At 40.5% G+C, this 24,773-nt stretch overlaps 1 protein-coding gene across 5 annotated transcripts in view; it reads right to left on the bottom strand.

The window, feature by feature from the left end:
- The window catches only part of TNRC6B (trinucleotide repeat containing adaptor 6B), a 258,174-nt gene that overhangs the window by 62,050 nt on the left and 171,351 nt on the right, over nucleotides 1-24,773 (bottom strand). For all 5 annotated transcript variants that reach the window (XM_060112593.1, XM_060112595.1, XM_060112591.1 and 2 more), the window contains one exon: nucleotides 11,063-11,150. In XM_060112593.1, the coding sequence (XP_059968576.1) occupies nucleotides 11,063-11,150 (88 nt within the window). The remainder of the gene's footprint in view (nucleotides 1-11,062; nucleotides 11,151-24,773) is intronic.

Consider the following 24,773-nt stretch of genomic DNA (forward strand, 5'->3'; position numbering starts at 1 on the left):
ATACTACTTTAATTCTGATATTACTAATTCAAGGTGTCAGATACATACGCATATCTAAAATTCAGAAAAAGTCAGTTCAGACATCCTTCTAAAGACAATGGCCATATGTCCAGCTATAACTTACATGACCCTCATTATGAAAGATTCTAAAAATTAAGACGAAAAAGCATTCTGTTCTCGTTAAATGAGGTCCTTGCACTGGGAATGCTATTTCCCATTCGGACTGCAATGACTAGAGAAAAGCAAATGGATGAGGCCCAGAAACAAAATTAACCACAGAGACAAAAAGATTTACCTATGAGTATGGACTCAAACACTTGACTTCAAATGTAGAAAGCAAAGTTTAAGGGGCCATGCTCAGAGGCATCAGAGATCACGGTAGGAAAGCTGGATTCAAAACCAAGCTATGCCACTTCCTGGCTACGCGATCTCAGTTTTTAATTTACCTTTTGAATGAAGATAATAACAGTATCTCCTTTGCAGAAAAGGATGCTGTAAGGATTAAATCAGATATCCTACACCAATGCTTAATAGCTGCTATTATCATCAAAGTTTATAGAAAATAATGTGAAACAGAAATATTCAATAAGATTGAAATATATAAATTTTGAACAAATACAGATTGCTCTGTTGAAAGTATTTCTTTATATAGTAACTAATACATTTCTGGAGGTGACTAACTTAAAAGGTTGGATATGCTGAATATAATAATGGGTTTTTGGAGAGTTTGGAAATGATGACTAGGAGCCACACAGAAAACTGCTTCTGGTATTAAGAGGGGAAAATAAAGGAGAGCATCTAATTATACATGCCCTATAATATTTAAGCAAAACCACAAAAGGTCATGAATAAGAAAAATATTCCAAAGGAAATGCACCAGAATTCCAATAGGGGTTAATTCACATTACTGAGATCATGGGTTATTTTGACCCCCTTTTCCCAATTGTTAATCTTCCAAAAAAGATTTTTATATTAGTTTTCCGACTTCGGTAACAAAAATATTCATATAGAAGAGGTTTAATTATTTGTGGCTGGTAATCACACTAAGTTACTGCTTTGGGTGTTCATGAAAACATGGTCATCTTTGGAAGGTCTGTCCTGTGGCTAACCAGCCCCTTCAAAACGGATTCCAGCACAACACTGAGTTAAAACAATCCACCTGGATGACCTCCTGGAGTGTTTCTTACATTCTTGCATTAAAAGACAAGCTAATTCTGCTGTACTGAATCTGTGGTAGGCAGCCTCTTAAAATGAATGTGTTTCCCAGTACTAACTGTTACAGAGCTCAATTCTATTGTATAATTTTTCTATAAGCCCCCATATCGAAGAATGAACTGATTTGTATCCACATACCAATTCCTTAAGGCAACTGAAGATTTATACTACTGTAAATACTTCTCACAATGCCATTTTGAAGATCAGTTATATAGGAAGTCAATGCAATGCCTTCCCTAGCTGTAAGCAACAAACCCAACTATGTCAAATGTGTCTTATAATGTGGGTTCTGTTAAAAGAGCTGCCCCCAGACGGTGAAAAGCTGGATGATGAAAACATATGTTCTGCCAACGCTAAACAATGATTCTTTAGCAGCAGCAGACTAACGAATGTGAGTGAAATCCTTCTCTGACACCTCCCTCATGAGTGAAATCTAACAGTTTACTCAGGGATGGTTCTAGAAAGACCAAACCGCCGTAACAACTGAGCATAATGGAAAAGAAGCTCATGCTTAATTTCTATGTAGAAATAACTTAATTCAGCTAAATAAAAGTCAGTTCTTCAGGAAAATTATGTTGCCAGCATCCATTCTTGACCATTCACTTATTTTTTTAAATACATTTATTTATTTATTTATTTATGGCTGTGTTGGGTCTTCGTTGCTGTGAGTAGGGGCTACTCTTCGTTGCGGTGCGCGGGCTTCTCACTGCAATGGCTTCTCTTATTGCGGAGCATGGGCTCTAGGCACACAGGCTTTACTAGTTGCAGCACACAGGCTCTAGAGCGCAGGCTCAGTAGTTGTGGCGCATGGGCTTACTTGCTCCACAGCATGTCGGATCTTCCCAGACCAAGGATCGAACCCATGTCCCCTGCACTGGCAGGCGGATTCTTAACCACTGTGCCACCAGGGAAGTCCTGACCATTCACTTATTTTTTTCTTTTTTTAAAAAAACATCTTTATCAGAGTATAAATGCTTTACAGTGTTGTGCTAGTTTCTTCTGTATAAAAAAGTGAATCAGCTATATGCATACGTATATCCCCATATCCCCTCCCTCTTGCATCTCCCTCCCACCCTCCTTATCCCACCCCTCTAGGTGGCCGCAAAGCACGGAGCTGATCTCCCTGTGCCATGCAGCTGCTTCTCATTAGCTATCTATTTTACATTTGGTACTGTATATATGTCCATGCCACTCTCTCACTTCGTCCCAGTTTACCTTCCCCCTCACCGTGTCCTCAAGTCCATTCTCTACGTCTGTGTCTTTATTCGTGTCCTGCCCCTAGGTTCATCAGAACCTTTTTTTTTTTTTAAGATTCCATATATATGTTAGCATATGGTATTTGTTTTTCTCTTTCTGACTTACTTCACTCTGTATGACAGACTCTAGGTCCAGCCACCTCACTAAAGATAACTCAATTTCGTTTCTTTTTATGGTTGAGTAATATTCCATTGTATATATGTGCCACATCTTCTTTATCCATTCATCTGTCGATGGACACTTAGGTTGCTTCCATGTCCTGGCTACTGTAAACAGTACTGCAATGAACACTGTGGTACATGATTCTTTTTGAATTATGGTTTTCTTAGGGTATATGTCCAGTAGTGGGATTGCTTGGTCATATGGTAGTTCTATTTTTATTTTTTAAGGAACCTCCATACTGTTCTCCATAGTGGCTGTACCAAATTACATTCCCACCAACAGTGCAAGAGGGTTCCCTTTTCTTCACAACCTCTCCAGCATTTATTCTTTGGAGATTTTCTGATGATGCCCATTCTGACTGGTGTGAGGTGATACCTCATTGTAGTTTTGATTTGCGTTTCTCTAATGATTAGTGATGTTGAACATCTTTTCATGTGTTTGTTGGCAACCTGTATATCTTCTTTGGAGAAATGTTTATTTAGGTCTTCTGCCCATTTTTGCATTGGGTTATTTGTTTTTTTAATATTGAGCGCTGCATGAGCTCCTTGTATATTTTGGAGATTAATCCTTTGTCAGTTGCTTCATTTGCAAATATTTTCTCCCATTCTGAGGGTTGTCTTTTCGTCTTGCTTATGGTTTCCTTTGCTGGGCAAAAGCTTTTAAGTTTCATTAGGTCCCATTTGTTTATTTTTGTTTTTATTTCCATTTCTCTAGGAGGCGGGCCAAAAAGCATCTTGCTGTGATATATGTCACGGAGTGTTCTGCCTATGTTTTCCTCTAAGAGTTTTATAGTGTTTGGCCTTATATTTAGGTCTTTAATTCATTTTGAGTTTATTTTTGTGTATGGTGTTAGGGAGTGTTCTAATTTCATTCTTTTACATGCAGCTGTCCAGTTTTCCCAACACCACTTATTGAAGAGGCTGTCTTTTCTCCATTGTATACTCTTGCCTCCTTTATCAAAGATAAGGTGACCATAGATAGGCGCGTGGGTTTATCTCTGGGCTTTCTGTCCTGTTCCTACATTTCTGTTTCTGTGCCAGTACCATACTTTCTTGATTACTGTAGCTGTGTAGTATAGTCTGAAGTCAGGGAGCCTGATTCCTCCAGCTCTATTTTTCTTTCTCAAGATTGATTTGGCTATTCGCGGTCTTTTGTGTTTCCATACAAATTGTGTAATTTTTTGTTCTAGTTCTGTGAAAAATGCCACTGGTAGTTTGATAGGGATTGCATTGAATCTGTAGATTGCTTTGGGTAGTACAGTCATTTTCACAATGTTGATTCTTCCAATCCAAGAACATAGTATATCTCTCCATCTGTCTGTATCATCTTTAGTTTCTTTCATCAGTGTCTTATAGTTTTCTGCATACAGGTCTTTTGTCTCCTTAGGTAGGTTTATTCCTAGGTATTTTATTCTTTTTGTTGCAATGGTAAATGGGAGTGTTTCCTTAATTTCTCTTTCAGATTTTTCATCATTAGTGTATAGGAATGCAAGAGATTTCTGTGCATTAATTTTGTATCCTGCTACTCTACCAAATTCATTGATTAGCTTTAGTAGGTTTCTGGTAGCTTGTTTAGGATTCTCTATGTATAGTATCATGTCATCTGCAAACAGTGACAGTTTTACTTCTTTTCCGATTTGGATTCCTTTTATTTCTTTTTCTTCTCTGACTGCTGTGGCTAAAACTTCCAAAACTATGTTGAATAGCAGTGGTGAGAGTGGGCCACCTTGTCCTGTTCCTGATCTTAGAGGAAATGGTTTCAGTTTTTCACCATTAAGAACGATGTTGCCTGTGTTTTTGTCATATATGGCCTATATTCTGTTGACGCAGGTTCCCTTTATGCTTACTTTCTGGAGAGTTTTTATCATAAATCGATGTTGAATTTTGTCAAAAGCCTTTTCTGCATCTATTGAGATGATCATATGGTTTTTCTCCTTCAATTTGTTAATATGGTGTATCACATTGACTGATTTGCGTATATTGAAGAATCCTTGCATCCCTGGGATAAATCCCACTTGATCATGGTGTCTGATCCTTTTAATGTGTTGTTGGATTCTGTTTGATAGTATTTTGTTGAGGATTTTTGCACCTATGTTCATCAGAGATATTGGTCTGTAATTTTCTTTTTTGGAGTATCTTTGTCTGGTTTTGGTACCAGGGTGATGGTGGTCTCGTAGAATGAGTTTGGGAGTGTTCCTCCCTCTGCTATATTTTGGAAGAGTTTGAGATGGATAGGTGTTAGGTCTTCTCTAAATGTTTGATAGAACTTGCCTGTGAAGCTATCTGGTCCTGGGCTTTTGTCTGTTGGAAGATTTTTCATCACAGTTTCAATTTCAGTGCTTACGAATGGTCTGTTTATATTTTCTGTTTCTTTCTGGTTCAGTCTCAGAAGGTTGTGCTTTTCTAAGACTTTATCCATTTCTTCCAGGTTGTCTATTTTATTGGCATATAGTTGCTTGTAGTAATCTCTCATGACCCTTTGCATTTCTGCAGTGTCAGCTGTTACTCTTCCATTTTCATTTCTAATTCTGTTGATTTGAGTCTTCGCTCTTTTTGTCTTGATGAGTCTGGCTAATGGTTTATCAATTTTGTTTATCTTCTCAAAGAACCAGCTTTTAGTTTTATTGATCTTTGCTACTGTTTCCTTTATTTCTTTTTCACTTATTTCTGGTCTGATCTTTATGATTTCTTTCCTTCTGCTAACTTTGGAGTTTTTTTGTTCTTCTTTCTCTATTTGCTTTAGGTGTAAGGTTAGGTTGTTTATTTGAGATGTTTGTTTCTTGAGGTAGGATTGTATTGCTATAAACTTCCCTTTTAGAACTGCTTTTGCTGCATCCCATAGGTTTTGGTTGTCGTGTTTTCATTGTCATGTGTTTCTAGGTATTTTTTGATTTTCTCAGTGATCTCTTGGTTATTTAGCAGTGTACTGTTTAGCCTTTACGTGTTTGTATTTTTTTACAGATTTTTTTCCTGTAATTGATATCTAGTCTCATAGCATTGTGGTCAGAAAAGATACTTGATACGATTTCAATTTTCTTAAATTTACCAAGGCTTGATTTGTGACCCAAGATATGATCTATCCTGGAGAATGTTCCATGAGCACTTGAGAAGAAAGTGTATTCTGTTGTTTTTGGATGGAATGTCCTATAAATACCAATTAAGTCCATCTTTTTTTAATGTATCATTTAAAGCTTGTGTTTCCTTATTTATTTTCATTTTGGATGATCTGTCCATTGGTGAAAGTGGGGTGTTAGAAGTCCCCTATTATGACTGTGTTACTGTCAATTTCCCCTTTTATGGCTGTTAGCATTTGCCTTATATACTGAGGTGCTCCTATGTTGGGAACATAAATATTTACAATTGTTATGTCTTCTTCTTGGATTGATCCCTTGATCATTATTAGTGTCCTTCTTTGTCTCTTTTATTAGTCTTTATTTTAAAGTCTATTTTGTCTGATATGAGAATTGCTACTCCAGCTTTCTTTTCTTTTCTTTTTTTTGCGGTACGCGGGCCTCTCACTGTTGTGGCCTCTCCCGTTGCGGAGCACAGGCTCCGTACGCGCAGGCTCAGCAGCCATGGCTCACGGGCCCAGCCGCTCCGCGGCATGTGGGATCTTCCCAGACCAGGGCACAAACCATGTCCCCTGCATCGGCAGGCCGACACTCAACCACTGCGCCACCAGGGAAGCCCCTCCAGCTTTCTTTTGATTTCCATTTGCATGGAATATCTTTTTCCATCCCCTCACTTTCCGTCTGTATGTGTCCCTAGGTCTGAAGTGGGTCTCTTGTAGACAACATATATATGGGTCTTGTTTCTGTATCCATTCAGCCAGTCTATGTCTTTTGGTTGGAGCATCTAATCCATTTATATTTAAGGTAATTATCGATATGTATGTTCCTATTACCATTTTCTTAATTGTTTTGGGTTTGTTATTGTAGGTCTTTTCCTTCTCCTGTGTTTCCTGCCTAGAGAAGTTCCTTTAGCATTTGTTGTAAAGCTGGTTTGGTGGTGCTGACTTCTCTTAACTTTTGCTTATCTTCAAAGGTTTTAATTTCTCCATCGAATCTGAATGAGATCCTTGCTGGGTAGAGTAATCTTGGTTGTAGGTTTTTCCCTTCCCTCACTTTAAATATGTCCTGCCACTCCCTTCTGGCTTGCAGGGTTTCTAGTGAAAAATCAGCTGTTAACCTTATGGGATTCCCTTATATGTTATTTGTTGCTTTTTCTTTGCTGCTTTTAATATTTTTTCCTTTATTTAGTTTTTGATAGTTTGATTAGTATGTGTCTAGGCATGTTTCTCTTTGCGTTTATCCTGTATGGTACTCTCTGTGCTTCCTGGACTTGATTGACTATTTCCTTTCCCATGTTAGGGAAGTTTTCGACTATAATCTCTTCAAATATTTTTTCAGACCCTTTCTTTTTCTCTTCTTCTTCTGGGACCCCTATAATTCGAATGTTGGGTGCATTTAATATTGTCCCAGAGTTCTCTGAGACTGTCCTCAATTCTTTTCATTCTTTTTTCTTTAATCTGCTCCCTGGCAGTTATTTCCACCATTTTATCTTCCAGCTCACTTATCCATTCTTCTGCCTCAGTTATCCTGTTATTGATTCCTTCTAGAGTATTTTTAATTTCAGTAATTGTGTTGTTCATCACTGTTTGTTTGCTCTTTAGTTCTTCTTGATTCTTGTTAAATGTTTCTTGTATTTTCTCCATTCTGTTTCTGAGATTTTGGATCATCTTTACTATCATTACTCTGAATTCTTTTTCAGGTAGGTTGCCTATTTCGTCTGCATTTGGTCTTGTAGGTTTTTACCTTTCTCCTTAATCTGTAACATATTTTTTTGTTGTTTCTTTTTTTTTTTTTTTGATGGGTGGTGCTGTATTCCTGTCCTACTGGTTGTTTGGCCTGAGACGTCCAGCACTGGAGTTTGCAGGCAGTTGGACCTTGGTCCGAGCCGGGTCTTGGTGCTGAGATGAGGACCTCTGGGAGGCCTCACTCCGACTGATATCCCCTGGGGTCTGAGGTTCTCTGTTAGTCCAGTGGTTTGGACTCGGAGCTCCCACCACAGGAGCTTGGGCCCGATCTCTGGCCTGGGAACCAAGATCCCACAAGCCCATTACTGGGGGTTCCTCCCGTCCCCTTAGGTGTCCGTGGTCCCCCACTGGTGCCTGGTAGGTGCCCTAGTTGTGAGGAGATGTGAATTCCATGTCTTCCTAGTATGCCGTCTTGACTCCGCCATCCCCATTCACTTATTAAACAAACATTTTTTGAGTAACACTTTTGCAGTGGGCACTGTCCTAGTTACTGGAAATATAAATATGAATAAAGTCTTGAGAAAATTAAGAGCCAGTCTAATGGGGTAGACAGAAAGAGATGATTGTAAAGCAATGGGGTAGGCTGAGAGAAAGATGTGGAAGCGCTAAGAAGAGGCACCACAAATGTTTGCTGACTGAATAAATGAATGACCCCATTACAGAACCTCTGGCACATTCTCTACCATTCTTTGCATTATAGCACATTTTATGCTTCCTAGTTGAGGTGCTGTCTCTACAGTGAGGTCAGAAACCACTAGACAGTCACATGGTGAGCTTTGTGTTCGCTCCTTAAAAGTGCTAAATCAGAATCTAATTCTGAAATTACACAATGGTTCAGTATGATAAAACAATATCAAAGGCCATGTGTTAAGCCTAGATCCTGTGTCAGCCAATCTAGAACATTTCTGAACAAAAATGAGTGAATTTTTATTGTTCATAATTAACTACTTGAAATTTCATTTATGGTGATTTTCCTCTTTGCCGTAACTTTTAAACCAGTTCTTAATGCAGATGCAAATACACGGGGGAGACTGTCCAGCTGTATATATGAAATTCTCTGCATAAATAATCCCAATTCACTCTTGAATAAATCCACACCATCTTTTATTTTAAATCATTTTTCTTATTAGTAGGATCCACAACGAAGGTTTACAGATGCACATTTTATTAATCACTTCTAGTATTGACATTTCAGGTTAAAAAACATTGTTATCTATGTGAAGAATGAGGATGAACTGTACACTGCCTAAAACAATCACTCTATTTGGCATCTTCTTGTAACCAGCCTTTGTTCAAGTTCCCCAGTGGCCAGCTTATAACCACGTATTCCCACAGACTGCAAAATCCAATTTTTGTACCAATTTAGTAGATGAAATGTGAATGCCCTAAAAGAAGAAAGCCTTGGGGCTTCCCTGGTGGCACAGTGGTTGAGAATCTGCCTGCCAATGCAGGGGACACAGGTTCGCGCCCTGGTCCAGGAAGATCCCACATGCCACAGAGCAAGCCTGTGCATCCCAACTACTGAGCCTGTGCTCTAGAGCCTATGAGCCACAACTACTGAGCCTGCGTGCCACAACGACTGAAGCCCGCACGCCTAGAGCCAGTGCTCCAGAACAAGAGAAGCCACTGCAATGAGAAGCCCATGCACCGCAACAAAGAGCAGCCTCCACTTGCTGCAACCAGAGAAAGCTCACATGCAGCAACGAAGACCCAAGGCAGCCATAAATGGAAGGAAAGAAGGAAGGGAGGGAGGGAGGGAGGAAGGAAGGAAGGAAAAGGAAGAAAGCCTTCACTGAGGTTCACTGTCCCATCACTCCTGTAGGAAGGTCAGTGCATGTGGGTACAGGGGCAATGCCCCTGATACCCTATGGCTGGTGGACCCGCACAACACTTGGTGACGTGGAATGTGGCAGTATCCACCAAGTACAAAAAAAAGCCTCTGGGTTGTCATCTGACATTTTTATTCAGACTCTTTACTGTCATTTTAGGCAGTTCCAACAAGCTCAGATTAGAAGCAGGTACCCTGACAGCATGAAGATGTGATGGTGAGCACGCCACTATTAATAGAACCAGAAACACAATTAAAAGAAGACAAAACCTTAAAGAGCACAGCAGTCTATTACAGCACCAAACAATAATAAATATTCCTTTTAATTAAGTCTTGAAGAAAAGACAAAATTACATTTCACGTTTAATGTGGCAGTGTCATATGCAATCCAATTCAGAAAATATTTCCACTGTTTTTTTTGTGCCAGCACTCCCAAATGATTTCAATAATTCAGAGAACAGAATAATGGGAAACACTCTATTCAGCAGTGCTGGGGTAACTTGCAATGTCCCTTGAGTTCGAATTCCTAGAGTCTGTTTCTAAATCTAGAGTTCCCTCTGAAGCTGGTAACTGTTTCCCCTCCATAAACTTAGCTTCAGTAACCTGGCTCCACAGCAGGGACCCTCAAACCTGCCTCACACTGAGGCCCTGCTTCCCAAGTGCTTCAGGTAGTGGTAACAAGAACTAGAGGCAAAGTGATTCTGCCGGGCACTTTGCAAAGGCAGAAATGGTACCGTGCCAAGCCAGAGTCTGCAGTGAGGTGGGGGAAGTTAGCTCAGACAGTGGCCAGGGCAGAGGGGCACACTCTTCAGCAGAGGGGGCAGGGCGGGGAGGTCTACCCACTCTCTTCCCCACAACACTGGCAGGCAAACACTTCAACTAAGACTTGACAGTTGACAGCTGCCAGTCCTATGTCTTTTTTTCTTTTTTATAAATTTACTTATTTATTTATTTATTTTTGGCTGTGTTGGTTCTTTGTTGCTGCACGCGGGCTTTCTCTAGTTGCAGAGAGTGGGGGCTACTCTTCATTGTGGTGAGCGGGCTTCTCATTGCGGTGGCTTCTCTTGTTGTGGAGCACAGGCTCTAGGCACGCGGGCTCAGTAGTTGTGGCTCGCAGGCTCTAGAGCGCAGGCTCAGTAGTTGTGGCGCACAGGCTTAGTCACTCTGCGGCATGTGGGACCTTCCTGGACCAGGGCTTGAACCCGCATCCCCTACATTGGCAGGCTGATTCTCAACCACGGCGCCACCAGGGATGCTCTGTCTTTTTTTCTTTTAGCATCTCTTTTTCCCCAAGCAAATGCCTCAAAGCCGTGCAATACTATCTCCCCCAGAGCATGAAGCAAGCCCACCGGATCCTCTTTGAGGGAGATTTCTTTAAAGAATTATCAAAAGGTAGACTCATATAAATGACAGTGTTGTAGGTGGACCAGAAGGACAACATCAGGGCAAATGGCAAGCTTTGAAAAGTTATTCTACAAGCTTAAGAAAATGGAGATTAATCATGACACAAACAAGGAAACAGTACAAGCATTTAAGTGTCGGTAACTCTCTTGCTTTTCTCAGCATTGTTTACTGTTGTTTTCAATAAAATCAGCTATAGCACTAATTTAACATCTACTTTATGGTAACAAATGCAGGTCTTTAACTTTCTCCCACTTTCAAATCTTAAAACTCTTAATTAATGCCTCAAGTAGCATTATTAAGATGTCAGGTATCCAAACCAAGGCAGTTACTTATTCTAGATGCTTGGCTATGTAAAGACAGACTTTAATTGGTAAAACCCACCTTCTGAGTGGCTTCTTTTTTCTTTTTATCCTCTTTCTTCCTTTTCTTGTCTTCCATTAACTGTTCTTCCCTTTCTTGCTCCTTCTCTCTGTTAAAGTAATGTCACACCACAAGGTTAAACATCTCTATCCACAGTCTATTTGTGTAGCAAATTAAATGCTTATAGATGGTAGGCAAGGCAACAAACATTTCATCTCTGAGCAGAGCATAGTATTCTACTTAAGCTAGGAGGATACATAAAACTCACCACATTTAGTGATCCCCTTTATTTTGGTTTGTCACCCCTTTTGCAAAACGTGACATTAAGTTTGGTTTTAAAGAAACCCATTAAAGAGAGCCTTTATAGTATCTTCCTAAACACACACACACACACAAGATTAATGTATTGCCACTCAGCAAAGAACCTGATTTGAATATATGACAACATCCAGTTGGCTTCTGACAATATTCCTCACAAATAATGCAGAATATGACTTCAGTTTTGGTACACAGGTATTTATCATAATTTAGGTTTCCCATGACATCTTCAGAGTGGTGAACATAAAACCCTATGTTCTAAATTCCGTATTTTTCTTCTGCATTATTAACACTGTATGTTTTACATGTTTTCTACTTGTGTTTTTAAGGTAGTATTGAAGGTCCTACAAATCCATGTATTCCCTATTGGGTGATTTGACAATTAAGATCATCAGGTTTTGCTCTCCTCAATTAAAATAAAAATAATACATAAAAAAAAATCTAGTTGAAGAAACATGCTGAATCCTAAGAAACTAAGATAATGTAACTTATACCTCACATTTGAAAAATAACTGTGAAATGTAATATTTATTCTATTATATATTATATTCTTACACATAGTCTAATATTCTAATATATATAGAAAGCTGTCAACTTCTATGTATTGACTGGGAAAAACGCATAAACAACCACTGGTGTAACCTTGTGGTGTCACCACAAGGCAGGAAACTCCAGACGCCATGCTTATTGAATTTCAGAGCTGGAAGGAGAGTTTGGGATCCAGCTCCCAGTTCCAACCTCTGAGCAGATGCTGCCTACAGTACTTGTGATTTTAGGTGATCCGACACACCGAGTCCACGGTTGCACAGATATCACCTAGAGAAAGGCCTAGTTAAATGTCAGAGAAATTAAAGAAAAATGTTGAATGTTTGCAGACGTGACAAAGATCACAAAGATGGTCCTTGAAGGACTCAAGTTTGGGGAGTGAAACTCACTCAACCTACCTAAAAGGAACTGAGGACCCACACTGAGGCACACTCTCACGAATAGGTAAATAACGCTTTATTTATAGAAAACAAAACTAATAAACAAACAAAAAATCAGTGCTTTACCTATATATCAAGTTTTCAGTGGCTCTGTCTACATTCACAAATACTGCCCTTTCTCCTTCTGTATCTCTGGGCGTTAATATACAAAAGCCTAAAGTCCACGATTCATACTCCAAGGCAACTTCCATGAACACTTCAAAAATAAAATCAAGGAAGAGATTTTATTGTAATTTCCTTAGGTTTAAGGCTGGATTTCTTTGGAGTCAGATTGTGTGCCATCAGCCTAAGTGTGAAGTTCTTGGTGAAAATCCACTTGCAGCCGTGGACTGCTTTAAGAAAATGGACTTACGAAAATTGGCAAGATAGATGTTGACCATCTAAGGTAGGCTGGCCACAGATCCTGTTATATTTGGCTCCTACGGCCTCTCGCTTCCTCTGGCTGCAAATGGAAGAAGATGGGGTTCCTCATGACCCAGTTACTGTAACTTGATTTCCATATTTTAAACTAAAACTGACTACAGAAAAAGAGCAACCACAGCCTGAATATCTCCTGTTTAAATATTCAATGCTCTAAAAAGCATTAAGTTGCAAAACTAAAAGTTTATTTTTTAAATGCAATGTAAAAAAATAAAAAGCAGTCTTTTTTTTTAGAATAGTATGATCCTTTTTATATATTACTATTTCAAAATATCAAGTGATAAACAAACATTGGAAGCAGAAGATAAAGCAGTAAGTCTTTAATGAGACACCTTTTTAAAAAACAACTAACCTTTTCAAATATTTTTTCCTATAAACAGGTAATTCAGGGAAAGGGACTGAAATTTATGTTCACTACAAGCAGATTTATTTCCAAAACAAATATTTTTCAAAGCTTTCCAGGAGACAGGCTGTGCTTTCACCCTGATCTTTTATTCTGTGTGTTGGTAGAATTGAGTCTTCTCTTTAAATTTCACTTCCTTAGGAAGAATTTATTTTCCCAAACCAAACCTGACTTAAAAACCTACCATTTGCTTAATAATGAATCAGAAAGTGTGGGGTTCACTTTTCTTCTAATTCGGTTGTGCTCTATCTTGGCTGCACATTAGTACCATTTGGGGAGCTTTAAAACATCTCTATGCTGCATGAGAGCCTAACAGGGGTGAAGAGGGCATCCATGCAGGGAAGGCATCTATGGTGGTGGTGACGGGAGATCCATTACATATGGGGGACTGACCAGTAAGTAAATATATTAACGATGATGACAATCAGGCTTCTCACTATTGAAAAAAGGAGTTACCAAATGGAAAAGGAGAAGTCTCAAATGAACCCTGTAATGTTGGATCAGAATTAGTTATTGGCACGAACTCATGATTTTTAACACATAGAGACAGACATAACAAAAAAAGTAGATGTAACTTTGTGTGCCTATATGTGTATATTTCCTTCATGTATGCAAACACACACACTTATTGTCTAGCTCTATCACTGAGAGGGCTTGGGAACAAGCAATGTCCAAATACTGTAGGTATGAACACACCTCGAACCCAGATTATGTCTTCTAAATACCATTCTTTACTAAGAGAACCAGAGTTCTTTGGAAAAAGAGCTAATTTGGGGGCTTGAACATGGAAAGTAAAAAATGAGCCTGGGGGCTTCCCTGGTGGCGCAGTGGTTGAGAATCTGCCTGCTAATGCAGGAGACACAGGTTCGAGCCCTGGTCTGGGAAGATCCCACATGCTGCGGAGCAACTGGGCCCGTGAGCCACAACTACTGAGCCTGTGCGTCTGGAGCCTGTGCTCCACAACAAGAGAGGCCGCGATAGTGAGAGGCCCGTGCGCCGTGATGAAGAGTGGCCCCTGCTTGCCACAACTAGAGAAAGCCCTCACACAGAAACCAAGACCCAACACAGCCAAAAAAAAAAAAGAGCCCGGAATGCCTATTTGCCAAGAAGCAAGGAAATCTACAAATGATGGGACATGTCAAATGGTCACAAAGCCTTGAAGGGGCTCCTACAAGCTAAATCTGGGACACTATGACAATAAAAATAAGTAATGATAGTAACAGATTATAGGCCATTGCATAAAACAGGAAAACACAGATAGAAATAAGTAAATGAATACATTGAAAATGACATGGAATGTAATAGAGTTTTAAAGCATCACACCATAAAAATACTTACTGATTATAAAAGAGAAAATAATAATTATACAGAGGAGAAGCCTGGAAGACACTACCTTAATCAATAATCTATGTGAGGGCCTCCCTGGTGGCGCAGTGGTTAAGAGTCCGCCTGCCGATGCAGGGGATACGGGTTCGTGCCCCGGTCTGGGAGGATCCCATATGCTGCGGAGCGGCTGGGCCCGTGAGCCATGGCCGCTGGGCCTGCGCATCCGGAGCCTGTGCTCCGCAACGGGAGAGGCCACAACAGTGAGAGGCCCGCATACAGCAAAAAGAAAAAAAAAAAAAAAAATCTATGTGAATATCCTCAATAATGGGATAAACTGAAATTGTGAGTCACCTGACTGGATGCTCTGAGAACACAGCATCGCTCCTATGATACGTATAACCTGAATATCATCACGAGGAAACATCAAACTGCCCCAAACTGAGAGACATTTTAGAAAACTACTGGTTTGCAATCTTCAAAAGTTTCAAGGTAATGAACACTAAGGGAAGATTGGGGAAGTGTTCCAAATGGAAGGAGACTAAAGAGATACAACCACCAATTGCAAAGTGTGATCCTTTTGCTATAAAGGCCATTACTGGGGCCAGTGTTAAACCTTGAGAAGGGGCTAAAGATTAAATGGTAGTAATGTATCAGTGTTAATTTTTTTTGATGGTTTTATTGTGCATATATAGGAGATTGTTCGTGTTTTTTAGAAATACACTAGTATTCTAATTATTGGGGAAAGGATGCACGTGATGGGACATCGGGTCAGCAATTTTTAAAATTATGAAGGGAAAAAAGTGTTGTGTTTTTTTCCCCAAAATCATAGTTGTAACTTTTCAGTTAAGTTCAAGATTGTTTCCCAAAACAAAACACCAAAAAACAAACATCAGTAAAACCATTGCCCAGGCAGTACTCCAGATCAATTACATAGGAATCAATGGTTTTTTTTTCCCCCAAAGCCCCCACTCCCAAGCAGTTCTAACACGTAGTTGGAGTTGAGAACAACTACTCTAAATTCCTGTGCTAAGCCCTACACTTTAAAACGTAACTATTTATACTTCAAAAATCAAACCTCCCATACAACAATCAAATACAAATGGCAGGGACTAGGTGGGTCTCAGTTAACCTTCAAATGCTTCTAGATCTAGAAGCAGGAGAAATCATTGATACTTTTTCCCCCATCTCTAAATACACAGCCAGATGCAAGTGTAAACCCTGTAATCGAGAATAAATCGACAATGATAAAAAGCCACAACTACTCCTAAAAATGTCCAAAGTGAAGAAAATCAAGTTTCCTTCTTTCTTCTTCTTCTTCTTCTTATTATTTTTTTTTACAAATAACCATTAGTTGCAAGAAGTATGTACAAGTTGAGTTTTTTTGAGAAAGGCAATATCTGAATAAAAGGGGAGATTATCCCATATTCACCTGAGCTGAGGCAGAGCAAGATTCCTGTCTTGCATGCGAGTTCAGAACACTGAAGAGTAACAGTGCTGACATTCCTAATAACCTGATGCTTCTCACATCCAAAGCCTCCAAGGGTCCGAGGCCATGCTGGGGATGTCCAGAGCTGCAATAGCCAGATGACAATTCCCTAGAGCTTACATCCAGGGCCATTCACAGTACAGTTCCAAATTCTTCCCTCATCCATTGTACAGACCTCATCCATTGTACAGACCTGACACAAAAATCTTCCTCCTTTTTGTTGCCCAATGACATCTTACCCCGTTGTCAAGCCCTAGCTCAATATCCGTCTGCTTCAATAAAGCCTTCCCTGACAGCTCCAATTCATAAGAAACTCGCCCTCCTCTGTACACCTCACCACCTCTGCCGTGCCTCTTGCCCGGTCCTCGAGGGGTTCCAAGGCAGATGCTATCAGTCACTGGCAGCAGCAGAGCATGTAAAATGACTTTGCTATAGCATGGCTGCTTTGACCAGGGCTCTGGGAGGAAGAGCTGGTTTGGGGGCTCCTCTGTGTCCCACTTCCCTTCTACCAGGATGCCCAGGAACTGACCCATTTCTTTAACAAACATCTATGAGCCAGGCACTTTCCTAAGCACTGGAGATACAGCAGAACCAAAACCAAACCCCAGCTCTCGGGCGGGCTTACGTTCCAGTGGGGTAGATAGGCATCAACCAATACACAACAAAGTACATGTATCAAATATACATTTCAGGTGGCAACAAGTGCCTCGAGGAGGACAGGGCAGGGTGAGCTGAAGAAGGGTTAGAAAAGGCCTCTCTGATAAGGTGGCCTAGGAACGGAGACCCACGAGGCGAGGGAGATGCGGCTATCTGGGAGAGAGGACTCCAGGCAGAGGGAACAGTAAGTGAGAAGGAATGACATGGGGGTGTCTGGCAAGGAGGCTGGAGCCGAGGGAGTGAGGGAGACAGCGGCAGATGAGGCCAGAGAGGGAGCAGGGCTCTCGTGAGAGTGACTGCACTCTTCAAACTAACCGGGACACACCTCCTGATAACTGAGTAAGGAATCACCCCGGGACTGGGGTGCACACACATAAACCAACACTTCCGATACCTCTAATTCTCACCTTCAATGAAAAGGCCCATTCCTCCCCTCCGGGTCAACACTTCCAGAGCTCCTGCTTCTGTCCTCCCAGGGGCTGGCCTGCCTCCCTCAGAGCACCCATCACACTGCAGAACAGCAAGCCAAATAGGTCTACGTTTGCTATCAGTGAACTCTCTGGAAGCAGGGGAGTTGCCCTTTCTCTTATCATATGCACTGAGCACAAATACCAGGACACACTAGGCCCTCTATTAAATGTTACCAAAATGCATGATTGCGGAGCAAGGGACACTTTTCTATCCCTTCCGTGGGACACGTGTTCAAAAGAAAAGCCTCAAAGCACCTAATTAAATCACTTAACAAACAAACGCTGAGTTACTATTATGTGCCAGGCCCTGATCTAGGCACTGGGCATGTAACAGTGGCCTCAGGGGCTGACACTCTAGACGGAGACAGACACACACATACACAACGCCAGGAAATCATTACAAATGCCACGAAGAGAATAATGCTGGGAAAGGGGCTAGAGAGTGACCAAGAGGGAAGGGACAGGGAAGATAGTGAGCTACTTTACACAAGATGCTCCCAGAAGGCCTCTCTCAGGCAGTGAGAGACGGAAATGAAGAAAATTATCTGGGAGAAGAGTGACCAACCGGGCTGAGAGAACAGTAAACACAAGGGTCCTGAGATGGGAGAGTGCATGGTGTGTATTTGGGGCTTTATTTTTTGGGGGGAAGAATATTCCTCTCCCTCCCTTCCCCAACCCCCCACAGCAAAACCCCACACACACCCTTCAGAGTTTTCTGTACTTATCTTGTAACAGTCCTCGCTCACATGAAAAGAACTAGGCATTCCATTTCTTAAAAGCTTCTGTTCTATGTCCGTCCTTCCTTCCTTCTTTATTTCAGTGCCTACTTCGCGCCAAGCACTGTGCTAGAGGCCAAGATTCAGCAGCAAACTAGATGCAGTGCTGCTCGTCCTCCTGGAGCTCTCAGTTTAAATTTTTGTGTGTGTGATAATTTTTTTTAATTTGTATTTATTTATTTTGGCTGAGCTGGGTCTTTGTCGCGGGGTGCAGGCTTCTCTAGTTGTGGCACGTGGGCTTAGTTGAGGCATGTGGGATTTTAGTTCCCCCACCAGGGATCAAACCCGGGCCCCTTGCATTGGCAGTGTGGAATCTTAACCACTGGACCACCAGGGAAGTTCCTCAGTTTAAATTTTTAAACAGCTGCATCTCGCCTCACAGCTCAGACAACATCTTCAAGGGAGGAAGCTCTGCTCTTGCTCTGCGCTCCATCTTTACCAGCACTCTGGGGTACTCTGAAGACAGCTTATAGTGCCACTGGTGTTTTGAAAGTACCAGAACCTTGGATATGTGAATTCATTGCTTGTGATAATCTAGGTTAAGAGATCAACTTCTTCCCACAAACTAGAATCATGACCAATGATTCCTGAATTGCTGAAACCCAACCCCATCATGCCTCAAACATCAAGCAGAGGCAGGGCTGACAATTTCATACTTGAAAGCAGTGATCACCAATATGCTGACTGGGGTGTAAAGATACTAAGAACCTCAATTCAGCTAAACAGACAGGGTTCATCTTAACAGGAAAATGTGTCCAGATATAAAAAGCATCTTTCTTTTCTTTAAGGTGGGGATAACTGGCCACAACACCATCAACACCTGATGCTCTCTGGTCAGTAAGTGTGGCGGCACCTTTGGTCCCAGTTCCTAAGCAACTCTACACAATTGAGGCAGACAGACCCGAACGGATACAACAGATCCACCCAACATGTGAAACATGCCAGAAGCAAACCAATACTGTAAAAGAACAAGCTATCAATACATCAACAGGGCTTCCCTGGTGGCGTAGTGGTTGAGAGTCTGCCTGCCGATGCAGGGGACACGGGTTCGTGCCCCGGTCTGGGAAGATCCCACATGCCGTGGAGCGGCTGGGCCCGTGAGCCATGGCCGCTGAGCCTGCGGGTCCGGAGCCTGTGCTCCGCAATGGGAGAGGCCACTACAGTGAGAGGCCTGCATACCGCAAAAAAAAAAAAAAGAAAAAAAATCAACAACTTGGATGAATCTCCAGGGAATTATGGTAAGTGACAAAAGCCAATCCCAAAGGTTATACACTGTACAATTCTATTTAAAGAACATTCTGAAATGAATGTTGTCAGTGAATGGAGTAGTTGTCAGGGTTGCCAGGAGTTGAGGTGGGGTGAGGCAGGGTGATTATAAAAAACGGTGATGCTAGTGGTCCTTGTGGTGATGCATCTTCTGTATCTTGTTAGTTGTGGTGGATACATGAACCTACATGTGACAAAACTATAGAACTAAACACACACATACACAAATAAGCACAAGTAAAACTGGGGAAATCTAAATAAGATCGGTGAGTTATATGTCAGTATCTTGGCTGTAATACTGTACCACAGTTCTGCAAGAAGAAACCATCGGCAGAATCTGGGTAAAAGGTACCTGGAATCTCGACGTGTTATTTCTTACAACTGCATGTGAATCTACAATTATCTCAATAAAGATATTAATTTAAAAAAAAAGAGCCTCAAACACTGACTCATCTTCTAGTTATCTGTTTAAGAATTTTTAAGGGCTTCTACTTTAAACAACTCTTTTAACAGTTCTTTATGAAAGTCACATAAGAGTCAAAAAGAATTTTAGAAAACATTCTGACATTCACAGAAATGCATTCCTCCAAATATTCTAGAATCTACACTTCACTCTAATATATTCAAATTGTTATAGTTTTATCAGTCAAGGTTCCTTGTGTCTTCAGTACATTAGATATGTGATAAATATGATACCACAGGATATTTAAAATGTTCCTCTACCATGCAATTCGTAATATCATCCTTCTACTGAGAATTTTAGTGCTGTACTAGTAATAAAAGCTATTATTTGACTTTGCGGTGGATAAGTGCATCAATTCAGCCAACATCAACTCCAAGCCCCTTCTGGCCTATTTCCCAGGCTCCCTTACAACTAGAGACTGAGATGTGACTTATGTCCTGCCAAAAGTTGCGCTCGTGCGTGACTTTACTAGGGAACTGACAGGGCACAGGGCACCCTTCTTCTCAGGGAGCAGACATGATGTGGTCCTGGAGCCAAAACCTCTAACAGCGGTTTCCTGAATGTACAGGAAGAGGAAGAAGCTCCCGTGGGGCCGCCAGTTCCGTGGTGTAACTCCCAAGGATCTGTGAGACGGCATCACCATTTAATAAACCCCCGGCACCAGTGAGAGTGAATTAATTCTATTGTCTGACACTAAGAACTCTGTCCCACACAGATATACATAAGCTTTCCAAAGCACATGTAATATATGTGACTTGTATAGACGTTTATTTCCTTAAAAGACAAACGGTAATCTCAGCAATTTATAAAACAGTAAGAAAATAACTAGACACAAAAGCATTAACATTCATAACCAATTAAGGACTAATGATACCACACATATCTGGAGTGAGGAAAATTAACAAAAGGAGTGCCATGAAAAGAGTTAAGCAAAGTGCCAGAAGTATCCATTTAGAGTGTTTTTAATTAAAAATGCACACAGAAAGAGAGCATGTTGGAATAAATCCATTTCAGCAGAGGAATTACATAGCAGGATACTCCAAAGATCTGTGTTGGATTTGTTCTTAACATTTTTTCATTTGCTGGATCTGACTGAGGGAATTTAATGGGATGCTAATGTAATTTGCACATGATATTAAATTAGTAGACAAGGCCAAACAGCACAGAGGCATCAAAATCATTTGAACACTGAGTGGCTCATGGGAAGAAAACAGTAACATTAAACCTAGAAAAATTAAGGTAAATATATTTTTCTTTAATTTAGAGGGATGCAGAAATTTCTCCTGCCTTCAGTTGCATTGTGTAATATGCAACAGGCTATTCTTTTGTGCGTCGGCAACAAAACTAACACCGCTCTTTCTACATATGACTTACCTTTCTACACGAGGCTGCTCAAAGCAATGCTTCTCAAACTTTAATGGGAATCTTGTTAAAATGCAGATTCTTATTTAGTAGGTGTGGGTTGGGACCTACAATTCTCCATTTCTAACAAGCTGCTGGTTCCTGGACCTTACTTTGAATAGCACAGGTACAATGCGCTTACTTGGTTGTTCTTTCTAGGAAATTATGGAATTGTAGTTACTTCTCCAAGGATAAATATTAACCTCATTGACATCAAGCTTATGCCTCGCTATTCCCATCTGTGTTTCAGTGCCAAATTACAGTGTAATCTTCACAAAGATATATTAAAAGTCAATTAAACAACTTGTGTAATACCAAATATGCATAAAATTCAATTGAAACGATGACATCAGGAATAGCTAGGACAAAATCTGTGCAGGCAACATATCCATGACGACAGCAAATGTAAGGCATCAATAGTTGAAGGGGACCATCAACTGCAGGGTACATGCAGATTTCAGGTACGTCAAACATGAAAAGAATTTGCGTTTCAGAATCAATTAAATATGGCAATAATACTTTTGCATATATAACCTCTGATTCTAAGCATCTCATAAATTCCCCCACTTTCCATAGATGAGGCACATGCAAGGAATAGGTTTATTTGGAATTACTCAAATCAAATAAAGGAAGATAATACATTTAAAAGACCTTGTTTTCACTTTCAAAAATTCCATGTGGCAAAAGTTATAACCAATGATGCGAGAGGTTTTTCCCTGCGAAACCCTTCAGGGTTAGAATGGTGCCTGAGGAACACCTAATTTGAAATGACTCTTCTTATACTTTATATACTGTTGCCATGCAGCCCAGCAATCTATAACAAAACCTTCTATTCAATCTTAGTGCAGCTGTGTAGGAAGTTCTCTATATTGCTTTGGAAATTACCTCCTTATAGCTCCCACCCACCGGTCCTAAGCCTTCCTTTTCAGACCGCACAAGATAAGTCTTCTAAATCCGTATTTGTAGTCATCTATCATGCATCCCTGACGCTTTCTCAGTTTCTTCAAACATTTCACATGTGACCTGGTTTTCTGCCCCCTCACCACTGGGGTCATTATCCCCTAAACATGTCCAGTTTGTCTACACACATCCAATTATCAGTTAAAGCAGGACCAAATAGAGTAGACCTGCCACTTCTTTGTCCCAGATAATAGTTCACTGCCAATACAGTCAAAGAGCCAGTTTGCCTTCTTAGCAATCACATCTTTCTGAGTTACAGCCACCTCACACCCCTATTTTTCACAGTACTGCTAAGTTACTTCTCCAAGACTGTGTGCAGGATCTCACATGTGTCTCTCCCAAAGTCCTCTGTGCCAGACTGTCTGTCAGCCTACCACTGCGGCCTCCTACAGTCTTCCCTGCACTGCAGGGAAATGGCTGGAACGACATTTCCCAGAATCCCTTTCTCTGTCTGGTCTAGGTTGGATACAGCCAATGAGACGCTCTCTCTTGGTCTGGAAGGCAGAAGTCAGTATTCTCTAAAAATAGTTGCAAGCAGACACATAGGCAGTGGCAGACAGGACTTTCTACTTTTACAGCAGCTTCCAGATGAACGGGAGCCATACTGGAGCTGCAGGCAGCCGCTGAGATCACTGCTTCCCTGGGAACCCGGCACTCTACTTTCATCAACAATAACAGTGGTCTCCCTGCATTCCGCCCCCCCACCCAGACTTTCTAATGGTTGTGTGAGCCTTTAATTCCCTATAAAAAACCTTTTCTTCTAGGAAAATACAATGGGTTCTACAAAAAAAAAAAGCTACCAGAATTAATAAATGACTTTAGCAAGGTTGCAGGATATAAGATCAATATATAAAATCAATTTTATTTCTATATACTAGCAACAAACAATCAAATTGAAATTGTAAAAAATCCTATTACAGTAGCATCAAAACTTACAAAATACTTAAGGATAAATCTGATTAAAAAAATGTTCAATCCCTGCACACTGAAAACTATAAAATAATGATGAGAGAAAAATTTTAAAACCTAAACAAGTGGAGAGATATACTATGTTTACGATTGGAAGACAGCATTGTTTAGATGTGGATTCTCCCAAAATTAATGTACAGATTTGACACAATCCCTATCAAAATCCCAGCATGACTTATTTTTTTAGTAGAAACTGACAAGCTCTTTTTAAAATTCATCAGGACCCAGAATAGCCAACAGGTTTTAAAAAGAACATTTGGAGGACTCACAAAACTTGACACCCAGACTTATTATAAAGGTACAGTAATCAAGACAGCGCAGTACTGGCAGCGGCATAGACAAAAAGTTCAATGGGATAGAACAGATTCCAGAAATAGATTGACACAGAAATGGACAACTGATTTTCGAAAAAGGTGCAAAGGCAATTCAGCAGAGAAAGGATAGTCTGTTTTCAACAAATGGTGGGGTAGCAACTGAATAGCCATATGTTTAAAAAAGAACCTCAACCCATACCTTACACCACATACAAAAATTAACTCAAAGTGGTTTGAAGACCTGAATATAAAACTAAAAGAAAACACAGAAAAGAAAATCTTTGTGATCTTGGGTTAGGCAAATTATTTCTTAGCTACAACACCAAAAGCACAATCCACAAAAGAAAAAAAGTTGATGAAGTTGATTCATCAAAATTAAGAACTTCTGCTCGCCAAAAGATGCTGTTAAGAGAACAAAAAAGAGCAGCAGACCAGGAGAAAATATTTGCAAATCACTTATCTGATAAAGAATGTGCGTCCAGATATATAAAGAACCCTCCAAACTCATTAATATGAAAACAACCCAATTTTTCAAATGGGCAGAAGATAAGAACTTCACCAAAGAAGATACACAGATGTGGCAAATAAGCACATAAACAGATGTTCAACACCATCAGTCATTAAGAAAAAACAAATTAAAACCACAGTGAGGTGATACCACATGCATACTTATTAGAGTGTCCGAAATTTAAAAAACGGACCATACCAAGTCTTGGCAACTGGAACTCTCTCATGGTGGGAATGTTACGTGGTAACCAGTTCGGCATTTTCTTAAAAAGTTAGACACACCTACCACATGACCCAGCCTTTCCTTGCCTAGGTATTTACCTTAGAGAAAAGAAAGCATACATCCAATACAAAGGCTTCTAAATGAATATTCACAGCAGCTTTATTTGTAAGAGCTGAAAACTGTAAACTACTCAGCGGTGCATCAACAGGTGAATGGATCAACAAATGGTGGGACTGCACACAATGGAACAGTTCTCAGCAATAAGGGGAATGAACTACTGATACGTGTAACATGGATAAAACTCTAATTATGTTGAATGAAAGAAGCCAGATGAGAAGTACTGTATGTTCCATCTGTATTAAATTCGAGAAAATGCAAACTAATCTACGAGGGCACAAAGCAGATCAGTGGTTACCTGGGGGCTAGGAAGGGGCAGGAAGGGGTGAAAAGGAGGACTGACAAATGGGCAAAAAGAGACTTGGGGGATAAAGGATGCACTCCTTATCATGTGTATACACCGTTCAAAATTCAGTGTATTCTCAACACTTCAAATATAGGCAGCTCAGTATATGTCAATTATACCTCAATAAGGGGCTGAAATAAAAGAAAGAGGAAAAAGCTCTTCCTACATGGAATACCTGGAATGGCCTGTTTTCCTGGCAGAGGCCTGACTGTGCACTGGTACCAGTGAGATTTATCAGTTGGAATTTCACCCAGGTTGGAACTTCCCTGGTGGCGCAGTGGTTAAGAATCTGCCTGCCAATGCAGGGGACAAGGATTCGAGCCC

This window comes from Mesoplodon densirostris, chromosome 11, assembly GCF_025265405.1.
Source record: "Mesoplodon densirostris isolate mMesDen1 chromosome 11, mMesDen1 primary haplotype, whole genome shotgun sequence".
Lineage (NCBI taxonomy): Eukaryota > Metazoa > Chordata > Mammalia > Artiodactyla > Ziphiidae > Mesoplodon > Mesoplodon densirostris.